General features: G+C 39.8%; 1 protein-coding gene across 3 annotated transcripts; it reads left to right on the forward strand.

The window, feature by feature from the left end:
• Positions 1-2370: 2370 nt before the first annotated feature.
• On the forward strand, positions 2371-10701 carry LOC102789909 (protocadherin alpha-C2-like). 3 transcript variants are annotated; one of them, XM_006799486.3, is made up of 3 exons: positions 2371-4949; positions 6679-6715; positions 7663-10701. In XM_006799486.3, exons 1-2 carry the CDS (start codon positions 2517-2519, stop codon positions 6688-6690), a joined length of 2445 nt encoding a protein of 814 aa, XP_006799549.1. In that variant the 5' UTR covers positions 2371-2516; the 3' UTR covers positions 6691-6715; positions 7663-10701. The 3 variants fall into 3 exon arrangements, with proteins under 3 accessions (XP_006799549.1, XP_006799550.1, XP_006799548.1); XM_006799487.3 differs by having other exon boundaries at positions 7666-10701; XM_006799485.2 differs by lacking the exon at positions 6679-6715.
• The last annotated feature ends 6294 nt before the right edge of the window (positions 10702-16995 follow it).

Consider the following 16995-nt stretch of genomic DNA (forward strand, 5'->3'; position numbering starts at 1 on the left):
CACAAAACCTTGGGGTGACAGCAGAGGGCTGTCTTCAGAGAACAGCCTGGAAAAGAATGCAAAGGGACAATGAACTAAAGCAAACTGAAAACAGACACAGGAGGAGAGGATATGCGAAACACCAGGGTAATGAGATACTGCTGAAACTAATCCAAGAAGACAAGAAACCAAACTGGGAACAAACACAAGCGACTGAAGCTGCCCAAATAAAACAGGATGTAACAAAATGAAGGCACACCTAACACAGAAACTGAGATTAAACCACAGACACATAGAACACAATAGGGCAGGAAAAGAGAAACAGTAACTATATTTAATGATTAAAAAAGTAATCATATCTAAAACTAAGAAAACCTGAAAATAGAATCAAAAGCAGAACACGAACAATGCACATGATGCACACTGATCCAAAGATCGTTTGTCCCTTACACATACATTGGAAAAAGAACTCTTGTAAGATGATGGATACTTTTTTTTTCAGAGCATCTGAAATTATTGTTTTGTGTTTTTTTTTCAAACTGTTTAATTCATTTAATTTGGCTCTGGAGAGTCTGTAACAGCTGCATGATTATCTTATCAGAGGCCATTCATGTGTGCTGGGAGCCAACAGAAAGTCAATTAGTTCAGCAAATGAGGTTCTTGGTTGCACATGTCCTAAATGAGAACTAATGTGCATGCTCACGGGCCCAAAAATGTGGAAGCAGATGTAAGTACCTCATGGAGGACCTTTGGTATGTGCACTGATAAGCAACTTTCATTCAAATGAATGAGGCGCTGTCCTGAACTGCAGTATCCACTTTTCCTCAGCTCACCCCAATTGAAGCCCCATTCTTCATTCAAAGTCACTTTATTGTGTTTTCTTGTTGTTATTTAGGTACTTACAAAAAAATGTTACATTTCATACATACTCTATCCATTTGGGCACTTTGGTACATTTTTCTTCTTCGTGTGGGTGCCTTAGGTTGCACTATATCATGTTTACCGCTGAGCACCTTTGAGGGTCATAAAAAGCATCTCCTTCATTTCTTTGTCAAGTAACAGTGAGAGCTACAGCAGATAAATTTGGCAACACCTCCATGACGTCCGTTTTTGACATCCATTCCTTTTCTTCTGCTTATCCACTTCAGAGGGGGCCTGGAGTCTATTCCAGCTGTCATAAGGTGAAAGATGGAGTACACCGGGGTACACCGATATACTGGACAGGTCACCAGTCTGACACGGGGCAAACACAGAGAAAGAGAGCAACAACATTCACACTCACATTGACGCTAAATTTTAGAATCACCAGTTAACCTAACCCCAGTAACTGCCAGTCCCTGACAGAACTCACGCAAACATAGGGACAACATGCTAACTCCACACAGAAAGGCATCACAGAGCGACGACGGTGATGAAATGAACATAATTTCAAAAATGAGACATAAAGGGATATGATTCTGTTAACTCTTCTGACTCAATTGATTATATTGTTTGACTTTCACAACAGGCAGCACGGTGGCATGGTGGTTAGCACTGTTGCTGCACAGCAAGAAGGTCCTGAGTTCAATTCCACCATCAGGCCGGGGTTTTTCTGTGTGGAGTTTGCATGTTCTCCCCATGTTTGCGTGGGTTCCCCCTGGGTACTCCAGCTTCCTCCCACTGTCCAAAGACATGCAGTTTGTGGGAATAGGTTAGTTGATTAATCATTATAAACCGCGAGTGTGAATGGTTATCTGTCTCTGTGTGTTAGCCCTGCGACAGACTGGTGTACCCCGACTCTTGCCCTATGACAGCTGGGATAGGCTCCTGCGACCCTGAAAAGGATAAGTGGAAGTGAATGAATGGATGGACTTTCATAACATCAGAGGACCAGAGATGAGCAAACACATGCTCACCAAATTTACGATTTTTCTAAAGCCTATGATATGCTCTTAATCAAATCCATAGCTCCCACATCTCTGGCCAAGTGCAGGGATTTCATCTATTTGCTATTATGCAAAGAATGAGTTAATTATCAAATATAAATTTTAAAAAATACATTAACCAGAACTAGTTATTATTGCTGTTGTTGTTTTTCTTCGTTTTTTTGTTTCTTAATTCAGTCAGCCATCTGTCAGCCTGCCATCCATTTCTTTTCTTTTTTTAAATTTTTTATCAATCATTCTTTTTTTTTTTTACTCTATTAGACAACACATGATGCAAGCTGTTGCATAAAATGCCAAAAATATTCTTTAAAAAACACAAAGAAAGAAAGAAGGGTTCCATATGGGCACCCTTTAATTTCACTGAGGAGACCTCGCCAGTCTGCTCAGGCCCTGCTCAGACGTTGCATACGCCCCTGCAGAGCAGAGCTGTGAGAGCCCCCCCTCTCCTCCTCCAGCGGCACTGTGCTGTAAATGGCCTGCTGCAGCTACAGCTACAAGTCGTGGAGGCAAGAATGACACCGGCGCTCCCCTACATCAAGACAACTTGAGCGTAAGAACGGATTTGTTTCATTAATTCCTTTAAAATAATAATAAGATATATACCAAAACACGATGGCGCTTATCCCTGCATCTTTACGGACACGGTTAGTGGTGGGTGTTTTTTCGTTCTTTGCAATGTGGGGATTTGCGCTCTCCATCACTCGGTACTCTATTCCGGAGGAAATGGAAGAGGGTTCCTTTGTTGCTAATCTGGCCACAGATTTGGGTCTGGATGTTCGCAGTTTGGAGGAGCGCAAAGCAAAACTCGATGTCATTCACAGTAAAAATTACCTCGACATCAACAAAGATACGGGGGAGCTGGTTATCCGCGAGAAGATAGACCGGGAAAGCATATGCATGACTAAAACAACCTCGTGTTTTCTGAAAATGGATGTCATACTTTCGAGCCCGGTTCGCATTTTTAACATCGAGCTGGAAATCATGGACATAAATGACAACGCGCCGGTGTTTCGCAGAAAGACAATGCACTTAGACATTTCGGAGGCAACCCTTCCCGGTGAGAGATTCTCACTGACAAACGCCGTGGATGCGGATGTGGGGGCGAATTCAATCAAGACCTACTATCTCAGTGAAAGCAAATACTTCAGCATCGACATCCAGACCGGCAGCGATGGCTCCAAATATGTCGATTTAGTGCTTAGTGGTAATTTGGACCGTGAGGAGCATGCTGTTCACGATTTAATTCTAACCGCTGTGGATGGAGGTGTGCCTCCTCGCTCCGGCACAGCCAGTATCATTATTAACGTCCTGGATATCAACGACAATGCCCCCATATTCAGTCAGCCGGTATATGCAGTCAATGTCTCGGAGAACTCGGCAGCAGGAACGGTGGTCATGACCTTAAATGCAACAGACTTAGACGAAGGCACAAACGCCCAGTTGGTATACTCACACACACTGTACACATCGGAGAAGACACAAGAGCTATTCTCACTTGATCCAAATTCAGGTGAGATCAAGGTGAAGGGGGTGATCGATTATGAAGAGAGTCAGAGTTTTGAGATGCACATACAGGCACAGGACAGAGGGACGAACCCTCTGTCCGGACACTGTAAAGTCACAGTGTTTGTGACAGATCTCAATGATAATTACCCTGAAGTGACCATCAAGTCTCTGAAAAGTTCGCTGACTGAGGATGTCTCTGTAGGGACGCTGATTGCAGTGGTCAGTGTGAGCGACAGGGACTCTGGAGCCAACGGAGAAGTGGAGCTCTCTCTAAATAGGCAAGAAACGTTACCGTTTCTCTTAAACAAGTCCTCTGAGGGTTACTTTGAAATGCTAGTGTCAAAACCACTGGACAGAGAGGTAATAAGCAAATATGACATCATACTGAGAGTGACAGACAAAGGTGTGCCACCCTTATCTGAAAATGAAACCATCACTTTGGAGATACTGGATATCAACGACAATGCACCTACATTCTCCCAGTCGTTCTACACAATCCATGTCATGGAGAATAATCCACCGGGGGCATTATTGACATCTCTGAGTGCATTTGACCCAGATCTGAATGAGAACCAGTACTTGGTTTATTTCATAATGGAGAAAGAAATCGTTAACACTTCTATGTCGATGTTGTTTTCCATCAATCCTGAGAATGGTGATCTTTATGCCCTGAAGACCTTTGATTATGAGAGAGAAAGGGACTTTCTTTTCCACATTGAGGCAAGAGACTCTGGTGTTCCCCCGCTGAGCACCAATTGTACCGTGCATATTATTATTCTGGACCAAAATGACAACACCCCTCTCATAGTGTCACCTTGGCGCGCACAGGGCTCTGTTGTAGAGGAGGTGATACCGAGGTCGACTGAGAAGGGACATTTGGTGGCCAAAGTGATTGCCATTGATGCAGACTCTGAGCAGAACGCCAGAGTCACATATCAGCTACTTCAGATCAGCGATTCAACCCTCTTTAGCCTGGATCAGTACAACGGTGAGATCCGGACAACAAGGATGTTTAGTTACAGAGATCCAAGACAACAGAGGCTGGTAATTGTTGCCAAAGACAATGGTCAACCTTCTCTTTCTGCTACTGTCACCGTCAAGATATCAACAGTGGAACATGCAATGGCCTTTTCAGAGACTACAGAGCTTCCACTAGACTATGACATGTTCACTGACCTAAACCTCTATTTAGTGATCGGTTTAGGAGCCGTGTCCTTTCTGCTACTGATAACCATCTTAGTTATTATTGTGCTCAAGTGTCAAAAACCAAAGCCAAAGGCCATCAAGATCCCTCCAGCCAATAGAAATAGCGTGATCAGCAGGAACAGCGTGATCAGCCAGAGAAGCTCCACTATCGCAGATTCCACGCTGATCTCCAGCGATGCCTACTGGTACAGCTTGTTCCTCGCAGAGACCAGGAAGGGCAAAGTGGTCGTGAGACAGCCCATAATTCCCAAAGGAGCTGGGTATTTTGTTTCCAGCATACCCAGAAGCATAGGGCCAAGTGAGACCACAGATTCCAGAGCATCAACACTGGAGGTATGTAGAAATATCGGATGGGTTTGGTAAAAAGCTTAAAAACGTTGAAATTGCCCATATGGAAAAGATATATATAAATCTTATAAAGTTTGTATCTGTCTTGTGTGAAACTTGTATGAAAAGCATGCAAGCGTGAAAACAGATATAAGATCCCTTGAAAAATTATATAAATGAAACTTGTATGTTTTGGATACTTCCTTAAACAATATATGAAAGTAATGAGAATGTGGCCACTTTCATGAGTAAATCATATATGATTTACTATATGAAGCAAGCTAAAGCTGATGCAAGTCTTTTATAAGTTTTTCCTATTTCTTTTCCATATGGGTGAGCTTTTGATAGAGCTGACCTCCTGTAGTATAAAAAGTGCACATATACTTTTTTCTCCTGGAGAGCAGAGGAATATTTTCTTTGTAATACCCCTCTAACATTATCAGGTACAAACACAACATAATGCATTGCATGTTCAATAGGCCACTAACAATTTTCTCAGTATCAGCATTTCACATTTCTGGTAAATATTTTGTTAAAAATTAAGCTTTAGATTAATTTTGAGTTGAAGTTTCCTTCAACCTGCATTCAAGTATAAATCAGAAATACTATACTTATACTCGACAACATTTCAGAAGTAAATATTGCAGGTTTGAGGTTATTCCTGAAGTGAAGATTTTACCAAGTCTTGGGATCCCCTGAAGGAGGCCAATCCCTGGCTTAGTTTAAACTATTGAACTGTATATAAATCAAATGATGTACTGTAATATGTAATAATGTGTAATTTTTCAGTGTGTTTAATAATAATATTTATGGAGGATTTTGAATGTTAATTCGGGCTGTTTAAAAGTGTAAGACTGGTACTTTTACTTGGGCAAAGGATCTTAGTACTTCTTCCACTGCAGTGACTCCTCGCTTGTACTTTGAAATGCATTCAGGATGACACGACTGACTGAAAAATCAAAGCGCTTTCTATTATTTACCTTGGGTCTGTGTCATGGGTCTGATGGGCTAGTTTTCTCTGCAGTCTGAAATCTGATACGAGTTGAAAATAAAAGTGGGGCTAAAGTTTTTAGAAGGGATGAATTTGATAATAACTATAAGTAATTTCATTGACATTAATCAAGTGAAATGTATATTGTAATGAATAATAATGCACCTATTTTCAAAATTATTGGAAATAAGTTACAAGTAAGAGGACAGCTCAATTTATTTAGTTTTGTTTTGTTTTTTCATCAAGCATGTGTTTCTAGAGCAAATCATCAGCGCTGCTATTGCATAATTAGGCCAAACAAGCCCACCCCACAAAAAATTGTCACTTTTTGATGTCTTATGTAGTATGTAGGTCATGTACTGCAGATGCATAGCACAAAATAATAGCATAACTGGTAGGTGCAAGAGGGGGAGTACTACAAAGAAGATCAAACGTGGGAGGGTTGTCTTCAAGGACAAGCGAGATGCCTCATGAATCTCTAGCAGTGTTCTGGCACACTGTAGACTATCAACAATGCATGGATGCTAAAAAAAATGATCCAGATGTTGTTTATGTTTGTACAGCTGGACCTGCAGAGTAAACTGAATCGAGTGATCCGCTGAATGATCAGCATAAATATGCATGTTGTACGGGGGCATACGGAGGGAAAGAGACAAACACCCATGTATGATGTGGATGTATTGTGAGCGTGAGTTCGAGTGTCTGCATTACCACTGAATTTGTCTCTTTTTTTCTATTCTTAAGTACTCAAAATGAAAGGAAGTCCATTCTACAACTGGAGGTATGCTGGTTGCTAACTACATCTGTAGAGCCACTATAATTGTGTAGACATTTTCTATCTCTTTCTATTTGGTGTTCGTTCTTCGTTTGGCTCTAAAATTTGGATTTTATACATTTTTTTTTTCTGATTCTTCCTTTTTTTTTTGCTGAAATCCTTTCCCAAGATATTTTCCTGATTAAATAGAACAGGTTACACTAGCCCACAAAAAACAACACTCCCCTCTAATTCACTGCTACTGTGAGCACTAAAATCTAAATTGGCTGGTCTCTGAAGTGAGAAAACCATGTATCAGCTTATAACAAGAGCTGAGATTAGAATAAAATTGGCTGCTTGTCAGATCTGTGTTGCGCACATCTGGCTAGCTTGGTAGAGATTCAGAGCAAAAATGATGGCACAGACATAAAAAAGGATTAAAGAATGAATTGCCCTGAGTGGATTCTCAGCATACCTGAGAGCAGTGACTATATAAACTCAGATCTCCACATATAAACTCTATTAGGTGACGTTTTAAATGTCGCAAATGTATTATGCCCTATTCTTTTTTTCCCCCACGTCAAAAAAACATTAGACAGTTTAATATTGGCATACCAAAATACCAAATAGCACATTGTGATGCTTGCTTGTGCATGCTTTAGTCACACCTTCTGCTTCCCTTATTTCAGTTAATGACTTTGATATTTTATTTTTAGTCATGTATGTTAGTCAAACAATTTTTTTTGTATTTTTAAATTTGTAGATAGATTTTTTTTAAAAACAAATTTAAAAAACAATCCTAATTATGATTGATTTAGTGACTTATCTTTCAATTTAAATGTCCCTAACGTCTATTGACATGTCAATGATGGCAGTAACCAGTCACGATCCACTGTTGCATGAGTGAGGACTTTCTGTAAGTTTATATTAAGACTTACTTCCTGTGTTGGCTAATTCTATGTTCTTTCTCTCAGCAGGGGCCCAGAAGAGAACTGCCATGATATAATCATCTCTTCATGGGAGTCTTTGGCTAAAAAGTCTTCCCTGTGACTCACAAAGAAGATGTAAAAAAAAAAACAGAAACAAAAAAAACATCTGCTAGTCCCTCTGCTCCAGCTGTTCTTTCTCTCTGCTTCCTCCATTGACCACTAACCACCTCAGCCTTCCAGCTTTGCTAATCTTTTAAGCATGAATCTGCATGATTCTACAACTAAATATTCAGACAACAATTTGAAATAGTTTCTGGCAGGATATGTGGACATTACTGAGCAGACCTCATGTCATAAATCATTCCCTTCATGATGTTCTGAAACTTTTAAATAGACAATTTTGCCTTTTTTTCTCCAGAGTTTAAGCTGAGTGTTGTAGTTGTAGAAACCTTCAGTACTTTGCAATATTCTTAAGTTCAAGTCAGGCAGCATTTCATATAAGCAAGAGTTCAAAATATACCTAAACCTAAATATACAAGTGAATCAGGGTGAATATGCTTCTTCCATAATACTGATATAACATAACTGCAGCTGGTTATGTCACTGATTCAGCCTTTTTGTCTTGTTTCTTTTTCGGTTTTTAATAAAATGTTTCTACTCTATTATGGGTCTTGCTGGTTAGTAAGATTCATATACTTTTAGTTGAGCTGTTTTCACACATGTGCTCCAGAAAATATTGAGAGAATTACTGAAGGACAGTGTCTACAATTGCCCTTTTCACATGTAGCACGCAAAAGGGGAATAGTCGGTGTCAGATGCGTTCTCATTACCGGATAGACGAGACTGCTGGCTTGGCGGAGTGTGCAGAAAGCACACTTGCTGTGAATTCACTGGGCAATTACCTGCTCTAGTCTCAAATGGGTGCATTCAGATGTTACATGGTGTTTTTACTAAAGAGCTGTCAGGGTAAAGACTGTTAAATGTCCAAAATGACATTTGCTTTCTTACGTAGAGCTCTGCTGGTTAATGCTGAGGAAAGTTTAGGCCCACAGCCCAAGTGTGAAAACAGCTGTAGTAAGTTTCTAAGAAAAAGAGCAAAAAAAAGGATTTTATTCAATTTTACATTTTTTAAACCGTATTTGTTGTACTAGAGAAGTTATGAATGTGTCAAAGTGATGAAAAAGAATGAAAGACAAGAAAACAAAAAAAAAACACATTATAGGTGATACATTGTTTCTCTTTTCATTTGATTGTAGATAAATTAGTCGTATAAGGACGATAACAAGATTACAAAAGTTAACTAACAACAGATTTACGTTTTCTATCTGACGTGTATGAGCTACACAAAAATATTGAACAATTTTCATTTTCACACTGTAGTTTGAGCCTGTCTCATTACGTTGTACTAAGCAAGGGGGTCTGGAGGAGGGGTGTGCTTACACCTCTTTTTTTTTTTTTTAACTGAGGTAATCACAGAGTGGGGTGAGGCCAGAGTGGGGGACATGTACAACTCTCAGACACAATGAACCGTATTTTGAAAAACACAATCGAATATCAAATGTCAGTTTAACTGTCTGTAAGAAGATTTGCTTATTACAAGCTATCGTCTCTTCGGGCTCATTTCCTTAAAGGTTCACAGTTCAAATAATAACTGTGTTCACTCATTGCACAAAGTGCAAATTGATTAATTTAATATGAAAACAAAGGAATAATATAGAGCAAGTATATCCAAATGTATTTATCTTTGCCAGGGTACAAAGGGATATCAGGTACAGGCAAAACAATTTAGGAATATTATTGTTTTTATATATTTTTTGGTAGTAACTTTTAATGCTGCTTTTGTGAGCTTCTTTGAGGGCATTTTTTGTTGCATATTTGTAGTTTAGTGTACGTAATGTTGTTTTGATGGTGTACATATGAATATATAAATAATAAAACTAGAATACTTCTCTTGACCTCAAAAGTAGCGCTGTTGCACTACGAATAAGCCCAGGACTTTCATGACTCAGAAACAAGGAGCTTATTAACACCACTTATTAGGGTGCTAATTGATCAAATGTAACTGTATGTGGTAAAAGTATTGGATTATGAGAAGAAGAGTGCAGTGTTAATTATGCTCACAGCATTAAAGTGCAGACTCTGCATGTTCAGAAATCTGCTGAACCCATACGTGGAGCGTGAAAAGCATTAAGCAGATGCCAGCACTTTGAATCTGAATCTAAATGTGATCGGAGCACTCCCTTCAGTAATGCAGTGAAGGTAGAAGATTTCAGGAAGTATCAGTCTTCACATTTAGAGTCAGTGAAATTGAACCTCTCTTCCTCTCTTTTACTGTTGCACCAGGCTTCCCAGACATAAACACATCTTTCTGGCTGTCTGTCAGGCTAACGATGTCACGTAATAAGCGATTTCTCGCTGTGAAGAACGTTTTATATATTTAAATCATGCCTGAACCAATTCGAACAGTGTTTAAAATGATTTTTTTTTAGAATTGCACATACGATGAGCTCTTTGTGTGCCTTCTGCATTGTAAAAGATAAACATGACTGTTGATGAATGAAATAATGGCATTCCACTAGTATTACAAATTACACTGACACCCATGATACAATACCTTGAATTTGTTGGGTGGGGCTCAGCCTTTTGGTTTCAGAGCAGGTTTTCAGTTAAAAACAAAGAAACAAACAAAAAAAAGCAACAAAAAAACATGCATTTACTGTAAAATGAACTGCTTTGTACTTTGTTTTTTCTACAGTAGACCTTTTTGATATTTTCTGTATTCACTGTGACTGAATGGCACAGGAGGTGCTTGTGCTCAGTATTGTAAACGTGAGTAATTCTCATGCGTACACAGCTCAGTTTTTTTTTTTTTACTTTTCTCTTTCTCGCTTATTTGCCAGTCAGATTGTACAGTATGCTTTGAGAGTCGCATCAAATGTTAGCCAGTTCCATCCCATTTAATGGATCAAAGACAGTATGGGTGAGAATGGTCTTGCTTTGTTTTCAAGTCTAGTCAATTGTCAGATTTTGATGTTGCTTATTTGGCTTAAATGTTCTGCCTGATCATGCTAGTTTGAATAAAGCTTTTTAATCTGTCTTTCTATTGTTTCTCTAATGAAGAATGAAGCTGAAGTGACTTCTTGAATACGATGTTCTCTCTTCCCCCTCTTCCTTGCTCTCTCAAATTCCCTCACATACACAGATTTTGACCCAGTTTCTCTTTATAACGCTCTGTACTAATTCTTGGAAATTGAAAACTAAATAAAGGAGATGCGCCTGCAGTTCAAATCACAGAAGCAGACAAATAATAGCTTTGTCAGGATTAGTAAAAGCCATGAGCCAAATTGCAGTAGTCTGCTCTTCGCTGTGGCCACACAGGGCTTTTAGTTTATAGTCCTATGGCAGACTCGTGTATGAGAGTCCTGTGAATTTGTATCACTAGCTATTGCCACTGTTTTCAATAACAGCAAATTTCTATCTGTTATCTGGCTAAATAATAACAACTTCCATACCTGGATTGATGTGATTTACAGTGTCTTTCACAGTAATGATCTGGCTTGCTTTTCAAACAAAATCAATACCTGTATATAATAAAACTATTGAGAATAGTATTGACTGAAATCTAGTATATTTGGATAATAAAATTGAGAAGCAGTCCTGTGTCTCAGCTGTATGCCGGTCAGTTCAGAAATACAGCACCTTGTAAAATTACACAATACTATAGAGAAGGCCCAAAAGTTCTTAAGTAACTTGTGCTTTAAAAGACCCTGAAGTAGGTCAGTGCAAATGAGCAGTGCAACTGTGGCTATATCCCATGTGCTGAGTGCTGTTTCCGCCAACTCTTCCCTCAGGAGAGCGACGTTTTTTAAACCAATGCAGTCCATGTTATTGAAATTGTTGTGCAACCCACCAGTGATAAACACGAGCAGAGTGCAACTACGGTTCAAAAGGGTACTTTTAATCACACTGGTTCCTAGAATGTTTAGCTGTTTTACAATGTTTATAAGTACTGTACTGCACAAGGTCATCATACTGTAATTAAAAGGTAAACCAAAATCTAAAATGTAAATACAAATTAAAAAGTAGATTTCAGGAGGAAAGAAATGAATTATTTTGTATCCTTAGAACATAAATGTAAATTGTCAGAAAGACTAAACTGAAACAGTTCCCACTAATAAAAAATAAACTGTCATGATTCACTCTGGAAGCCAAAACCTCTAATAACTGTGCTGCAGTATTTAGGGCAGCACTGTCTAGCCACCCAGCTCTGATCTGTTTAGGGATCCACACAGTTTCAATGCAATAAAACTGGTGACCTGCCCAGGGTGCTCTGTTCAGTGATTCTTGTCCCACCGTGAACCCAAACAGAGCAGGCAAATGTGGAAAATCAAACCGATGTTAGGTTAGGTTAAGTGTTTTCAGAGTGCACTTATAGTGAAGCAGCAGCACTTAAAAAAACAAACTCCTCTCTGCTGTAATCTGTAATGTAGTAGAAGTTGTTTTGGTTTTTTTTCAGACAACTTTGTGGTCTGAAGAGGTATGCAATTAAGCACCCCATTACACATCATCACCACTTTTTTCTGCAATGCTGCAGTGCTTCCATATCTAATGTGTGGGCTTCATTATAAATCATTTTAAAATCTATCTGCCTCACAGTAAAAAGAAATGTTTTTGTTTGCAGCTAGCTCATCACACAGCACTATATCGATCCGTTAAGTGTGGCAGTGTATTTTAATCTTTAGTACTGAGATACAATATTCAAAACAGAGCTTTGGGGAAGCTGCTTAAGCATATTTTTACCAGATTATCTGGACTGACTCAAGTCTATATTTTGGCCACTGTAAAAGCTTCTTTTAGATCAGCTTTAGATCAGCTTCAGTGTGTGGATTTGCATTAACTATAATCAACTTAAAACAATTCTCCTTTTTATGAATTAATGTGATTTTGATTTAGTTGCTTTAAACACATGTTTAAGCAGGGTTTTTTCTCCAATAAATGAAGTTCAGAAAAGGAGTCAATGACCAAATATTATACCTAAAATATAAAGTAGACATCTGGTGCCTACATTGTGGATGGTCCACTCTAGATAACTCTATATAAGCCCATATTATATCTCTCCCATCTAAACGATTGAATTTAGATGTTCCAATCACTTCCACAGCCACAGTTGTATAAAATCAAGCATGTAGGCATGCAGACGGCTTCTACAAACAAGAATTGGTCTCTCTCAGGAGTTCAGTAAATTCCAGTGTGAAACTGCAATAGGATGCTACCTATGCAACAAGTCCACTTGTGAATGTTCCTCACAGCTAAATATTTCACCGTCAGATGTTAGTGGTTGTGTAACAAAGTGATTGGGAGGGCACATAAAATTACAGATCGGGGTTAGTGCACAAGGTCGACAACTTTCTGCAGTCAATCACTACAGACCTCCAAACTTCATGAATGTGGTTCCATAGCCGAGCAGCTGCATGCAAGACTTACATCAGCAGCTGCAATGCAAAGTGTTCGATGCAGTGATATAAAGCACACCTCCACTGGACTCTAGAGACGTGTTCTCTGGACTGACAAATCACGCTTCTCTGTCTGGTAATCCAATGGACAGATCTAGGTTTGGCAGTTGCCACGAGAGCAGAACTTGTCTGAAGTTTGGTGGAGAGGGGGATTATGGTGTGGAGGTGTGTGGAGGCCCCATTAAGAACTCTTAATGCTTCAGCATATCAAGATATTTTGGACAAGTTCATGTTCCCAACTTTGTGGGAACAATTTGGGGATGGCCTCTTTTCTTCCAACATGACTGCACACCAGTGCACAAAGCAAGGTCCATAAAGACATGAATGGTGTGGAAGAACTTGCCTGGGCTGCACAAAGTTCTGACCTCAACCTGATAGAGCATATTTGGGATGAATTAGAGCGGAGACTGCAAGCCAGGCTTCCCATTCAACATCAGTGTTTGACCTCACAAATTTGCTTCTGGAAAAATGGTCAAAGATCCCCATAAACATACTCCCAATCCTTGTGGAAAGCCTATCTCAGAAGAGTTGACGCTGTTATAGCTGCAAAGGGTGGACCCACATCATATTGAACCCTAAAGAATGGGATGTCACACAAGTTTATATGTGTGTGAAGGCAGACAATCAAATACTTTTGGCAATATTGTGTATAGAAAATCTGTGAGGTCGACGCTTACACTACCAGAACACTCAGGCAAAGTCAGATAACCTTGGCAAAAATATTATTTAGAAACTCTTAATCAATGTGAACAATGGTAAAATGTGCGTACTCTTAAGACTTATTGTATTTGCAATATTAAGATTATCCTTTAGCAGGGAATCTCTACTCTAACTTAGCATTGCAGTTTATTCTAAACTAGGTTTCTACTACTACTGCCCGTCACCACTCCCAGGGTATGGGCCACCAAAGTTAGAGTGGTTCTCCTGGTCGAAAGGAGAATCGGTTCGGTGGCTTCCTTTCGGCTTTCACCACCTAGCGTCATTCGTCCCTGAGCTGTCGGGGGTCCTCCATCTTCCAGAAAGTTAGTCTCTGTTTTTCTTATTGGCATTTCCTGTAGTGGTTGAGATTTTCTCTGGGGTGGGGTTGCTAACCCCAGGCCCAAACCTCCTCCTTTAACTCCTCCAACGGCAGAGTTAAACAAGGTTTACCTGACCCATATTTGTTAAAATCGGATAATAAAGACATCACTCAGATTTGGCAAGAAGCTACTGGGTCAGTCTGACTTCTGAGGATGGAAGAGGAGCAATGCTGGATCGTCCAGTATAAAATAGTTATCACACTTGTCATCTGGATGTGATGTTCAGAAAAAAACAATTTTAAACGTTTGATTTAATCAGGTCAGATCAGAGCAGCTTTACCTGCTACACAAGCTTACCCTTTTGGTTTCATTTAGGAACCCATGTTGCTATTAGATTGGCAGCATTATCGGTCAAAGTGTCAGACAGCATGTGAGAACTTGACCCATTTATGCATGAGTCAGATGAGCAGCCAAGATACCCTGGCTGGAGCCCATGCACAATGGGGTCATGAGTCTTATCACCTAGAGCTTTGGTCTGGACTACAGCTAAAAGAAAACTAAAGAGGTTTCCTGCAAAGTATCCCTGTCATTTGTTTGATTTTGTGAGGAGGCCGTGTGACAAAGATAAAACAGTTATTACATTATTGCAGAAAAGGACATGACCAGGCTGTCACTCTGATTTAGAGAGACACACTGGACAAGACACTGATACAAATCTGTTGCAGAATCTACAAAATTTACCATTTATTTCACTAGATCTCCACAGACAACATCTGTCTTTTTTTGTATGTTTGTTGTAATTTGTTGTATGTATTGAATATCAAAGATGTGGATATGCAAACATGAATAACCAGGATACCAATAAGCAATCTTCCCACTCGCAGGGAGACCAGTGATGGAAATAGTGAATGTCGAACTGGAGGGTAATCTTCTGAATGTACTATGATGGAGTGAAGTGCAGTGTGACTTATGCTCCATCTTGAGTGATGCCTGTGGCCGGTTATCTATGTGCATGGTTGCCCTTGCCATGGGGTTACTGCTGCACTCATTTATGATGCGTCTGCTGGTTGTTTTAGATGCAAGCAGGAGTCCATTAAATACTGTGCAGTTTGGCAAAATGGCCATGTCTGTCGCAGAAGTCACAAAAGGCTTGTGTTAAATCGAACATTAACATGAACAGGCACAGGCTTTCCCCAGCAGGCAAAGTTAAGATCAGTTCAAAAATTTCTGTGGTGAAAGGTGTACTCCCACACTTCTTTCTTTGTTGGTAAGTGTAACACAGACCTTTCTTTATGTTGGAATATAAATAAGCATAGATCTGTGTGAGGACAGCACATCCAATTTAGCACACATATTCATCAAATTGCTGTTGCTATGGAAACAGAAGTCTTATGCAACAAATGCAAAATGGTTCCTATAACCAGATGAACAGGTGAACAGCAAGGAGAATAACTGAATGAAAAATGTGTATCTATAACATGCACATATATACATATATATATATATATATATATATATATATATATATATATATATATATATATATATATATATATATATAAATTCCCTACTTGCCCCTGTGGGCAGTCAATCCTTCAAGCTCGGGTCCTCTACCAGAGGCCTGGGAGCTTGAGGGTCCTGCGCAGTATCTTAGCTCTTCCTAGGACTGCGGTCTTCTGGACAGAGATCTCCGCTGTTGTTCCCGGGATCTGCTGGAGCCACTCGCCTGGCTTGGGAGTCACCGCACCTAGTGCTCCGATTACCACTGGGACCACCGTCACCTTCACCCTCCACATCTTCTCGAGCTCTTCTCTGAGCCCTTGGTATTTCTCGAGCTTCTCGTGTTCCTTCTTCCTGATGTTGCTGTCATTCGGAACCGCTACATCGATCACTGCTGCCGTCTTCTCATGTTTGTCTACTACCACTATGTCCGGTTGGTTAGCCACCACCATTTTGTCCGTCTGTATCTGGAAGTCCCACAGGATCTTAGCTCGGTCATTCTCCACCACCCTTGGGGGCGTCTCCCATTTTGACCTCGGCACTTCCAGGCCATATTCGGCACAGATGTTTCTGTATACTATGCCGGCCACTTGGTTATGGCGTTCCATGTATGCCCTGCCTGCTAGCTTCTTGCACCCTGCTGTTATGTGCTGGATTGTCTCTGGGGCATCTTTACACAGCCTGCACCTGGGGTCTTGCCTGGTGTGATAGACCCCAGCCTCTATGGATCTTGTACTCAGAGCTTGTTCTTGTGCTACCATGATTAGTGCCTCTGTGCTGTCTTTCAGTCCAGCTTTGTCCAGCCACTGGTAGGATTTCTGGATATCAGCCACCTCCTCTATCTCCTCTCTATATATGGCGATATTCAATAATTACTTAATTATATTTTTTATTACATTATTATTATTTTATTATAATGTTTCATAACTGTGTGGAGTTCACACATTCACACAGTCTGAGACTTAATATTGTAAACCTTTAATTCTTTTGTGCCTGTTGTTTTTCACTATCACAACCCTGGATTAGCACCAAGATGAAATTTAATAGCTAGTAAAAATCTAAATTAGGGACTAAAGGCATGCTAATTCTAGGGCAGGATGGGAAACAGCTTCGTGCAAGTAGCAAAATATCTCCTGTGTACTAAATAAAAACACATCGATGGCTGTTTTAACCTATTTTCTCCTCATTTTTCTTTACTTCAGCTATGTGGTGATTCATGATATCTCAGTAGCATATGGCATTGACATTAAAGTGATGTTTTGTTGCAGAAATACTGATAAAACTTTGATTATTATTGCAACACATTCTAGTGGTCCAGCTAACTGTGCATAAATAGCCAAAGGAGC

The sequence above is a fragment of the Neolamprologus brichardi genome, chromosome 10 (assembly GCF_056152115.1).
Source record: "Neolamprologus brichardi isolate AB-2024 chromosome 10, ASM5615211v1, whole genome shotgun sequence".
Lineage (NCBI taxonomy): Eukaryota > Metazoa > Chordata > Actinopteri > Cichliformes > Cichlidae > Neolamprologus > Neolamprologus brichardi.